Raw genomic sequence first — 2,778 nt, 5'->3', positions numbered from 1 at the left:
TAAATGGCCAGCCAATGAGAATAAAACAACTGTATACCCAAAATGGGGCTGTCGTGTTCCTCTTATTAGGGCACTTGTTCCTTCCTAGATGTGAACCTCTCTTTGAGCTTGGTATGCAGTATTAGTGCAATTGATAAGGATATGCTATATTTTATCCTGACCTGGTCTTTATACATCTGTGATTATTTATGTTTCACATTATTCAAACTTTGCAAGTCGCCTCTGACTTTATTAAGGATAAAACTGATATGCTAGCTACCTGAATGAGACAAGGTATTTGAAAAATCTATTTAAATAAAATAAAATAGTAAGAGATATGGTGTGGAAACACGAAGGTTCTAATCGACCATTACACCACTAGAGGGCACAGTAAAGCCTTATATTATTATGACAGCTACAATACAGTTTATTGTATTGTAGTATATTGTTATTTTACATGAATTCTACTACACTAACAGCTCGCATTTAAAAAAAAAAAAAAAAAAAAAGATTGCTTAACACTTTAAAATTTAATAATTTTAATTAAAATTGCTTAAAAACTATCGCACACATAAAAAAAAAAAAAACTTAGCTATAATAGAGTCTAACCACTAGAAGACACAGTGAAGCCTCTTATTATTTCACATGACATTTTATATAAATATATAGCATTTGATTATTTAACATTATGTTTCCACACTATGAATTCACTTTTGTTGTAACATATGACCGCCAGAGAGCTGTAACACAGCCTAACCATTAGACGGCGCAGTGAAGCCTCTTATTATAGTACTATTCGCCGTTTCATTTTTATATACCTCGATACAAATGCTTTAATTATTTAATTTTTTTTTATATTATTCTAAAATCAATTTCACAGCAACAATACCTGAACTGAACCCCAGAATGAAAACAACAAAACGCATTTAAATCACATGACCTGTCGTTATGACGTGTTTGTAGCTCATCCGGGTCAAAAGGCGTCAGCATGGACACGGGGGATGTTCTTGCATCTCTGGTAGGCAACGAATTATTTTAACGTATCAACAAACACAAAGCACTGTACAATATCGCGACAGGCAAAATTAGTATTTTATTGAACCGGTGTTCTCAGTTAACGAATGTTCACCACTTGTTTGCTACAGCTACATATCTTAGTTAGCTTGCATGCTAACAAGCATGTCATGAGCATATGGCAACAACATGAACAAAACAGATCAGGAATAAGAAATAATTTTCTTAATCACCGATGTTTATATTTATCCAGGTTTAAAATGCTTCGGTAGTTATTTACTAGTATAACATGGGTACTTGACAGCGTTGATAAATACGGTCACTTGTGGCATTAATGGCACGAGTTTTACGTATTAGATTTATTAATGTACTGCAACGTTTTATTCTCCACTGAGTTTAATATTTCTGTTTTAAACAGGGGATAGAGGGAGCCACCGCGGCTGCGCATGCGCTCTCTCTTCCAGCAGAAGCGTATGGAAATGATGTGAGATGGGATGTTTTGATATTTGCACAAATAAGCAAAACTTTTAATTTTCTGATAATCACTTTAAAACACTAACCTTATTTTGTTTCCTATCAGGCTCAGTTGGAAGTAATGTGGGCTATGAAAGCCTACAATCACGCAGAAGTTTACTTTAATGTAAGTGTATGAATGAATGAATGTCACAATCTATCGTGCGATTTGTAACTCTTCAAAGTCCAGTCTCACTGACTCTTTATTTCTCTGCAGCTTATTTCCTCAGTTGATCCTAAATTTCTAAAACTAACAAAATCAGACGAGCAGATATACACTAAATTCCGGGAAGCATTTCCTGACCTCAGTATTCAAGTTTTGGACCCGGAGCTGCTGAAGTCAGCAGACGCCAAAGAGGTTTGTGACGTTACTCTTGCACGTGAGATGTTTAATTTTAGACATTACCCATGGAGAGTCGGTCAAGCTCTATTTCAATTTTGTTTCCAGAAATGGAGGCCCTTTTGTAACCAGTTTGAAGGTGTTGTAGAGGACTTCAACTATGGTACATTATTACGTCTAGACTGTCAGAAGGACTACACGGAGCAGAACACGATATTTGGTATGTAATGCCACACATGCACTCAATTCAATCCCCAAGAAATAGATCAGTAACTTACCAAGAGAAAACAAAACATTACTAGAAGGAAATGCTCAGGGGGAAAAATAATTTTTTCATTTCAGCTACCAGAATCCAGTTTTATGCCATTGAGATTGCCAGAAACAGAGAAGGCTACAATGACGTCGTCCACAAAGCCAATTCAAAAACCAAACAACTTAAAAAAGATGAGAGTTAATCACAACAGTGTAAAATTTTAAGTGTCCTTCTTGGTGTAGTAGAGATCTTACACATGAAGCTCAAAAGTGGAGAAATACGTAATAAATGTCCTATGTAAATGTATGTAAAATTGTTTTGATTTGCCTGTAATGTCTGGCACCTTTTTTTTTGTAATAAATAACTACATTTCCCACTGAAAAAGTGCTGCTGTACTGTGAATTGATCGCATCTTAATTGTTTGTCATGGCTTGAAAGGATGACAGAACTCGCATTAATAAAAGTTGCCGTTAGACACCAAAGATTTTGCGGTATTGTGGAGTTCAAAGTTCACCCTTGAGAACATCTTGATGTATCCCAATGCCAACTTTCTTACAATTTTTGTCATTATTTGGCACTTTTGCTGTTACCTTTACTGCATCAACTGGAATTAAATTACTGCCACACTGAGATAATTCTAATAAAAGAGTAAATTCAATCCAATAGTATATTGTTGAGC

The 2,778-nt window shown here is 35.2% G+C and overlaps 1 protein-coding gene across 1 annotated transcript; it reads left to right on the top strand.

The window, feature by feature from the left end:
* The first annotated feature begins 903 nt into the window (after positions 1-903).
* pbdc1 (polysaccharide biosynthesis domain containing 1) lies at positions 904-2,483 on the top strand. The gene is made up of 6 exons (XM_051908187.1): positions 904-997; positions 1,412-1,477; positions 1,574-1,633; positions 1,724-1,864; positions 1,955-2,066; positions 2,189-2,483. Exons 1-6 carry the CDS (start codon positions 968-970, stop codon positions 2,299-2,301), a joined length of 522 nt encoding a protein of 173 aa, XP_051764147.1. The 5' UTR covers positions 904-967; the 3' UTR covers positions 2,302-2,483.
* Positions 2,484-2,778: the final 295 nt, after the last annotated feature.

Source organism: Ctenopharyngodon idella, chromosome 10, assembly GCF_019924925.1.
Source record: "Ctenopharyngodon idella isolate HZGC_01 chromosome 10, HZGC01, whole genome shotgun sequence".
NCBI lineage: Eukaryota > Metazoa > Chordata > Actinopteri > Cypriniformes > Xenocyprididae > Ctenopharyngodon > Ctenopharyngodon idella.
This window is presented reverse-complemented; position numbering and strand designations above follow the sequence as displayed.

Excerpts from the sequence above, each read along its gene's own strand:
- pbdc1 (XM_051908187.1), top strand. The coding sequence starts at position 968 with ATGGACACGGGGGATGTTCTTGCATCTCTG. Across the intron at positions 998-1,411 it reads GGGATGTTCTTGCATCTCTG|GGGATAGAGGGAGCCACCGC; the intron begins GTAGGCAACGAA and ends TGTTTTAAACAG. Across the intron at positions 1,634-1,723 it reads ACGCAGAAGTTTACTTTAAT|CTTATTTCCTCAGTTGATCC; the intron begins GTAAGTGTATGA and ends ATTTCTCTGCAG.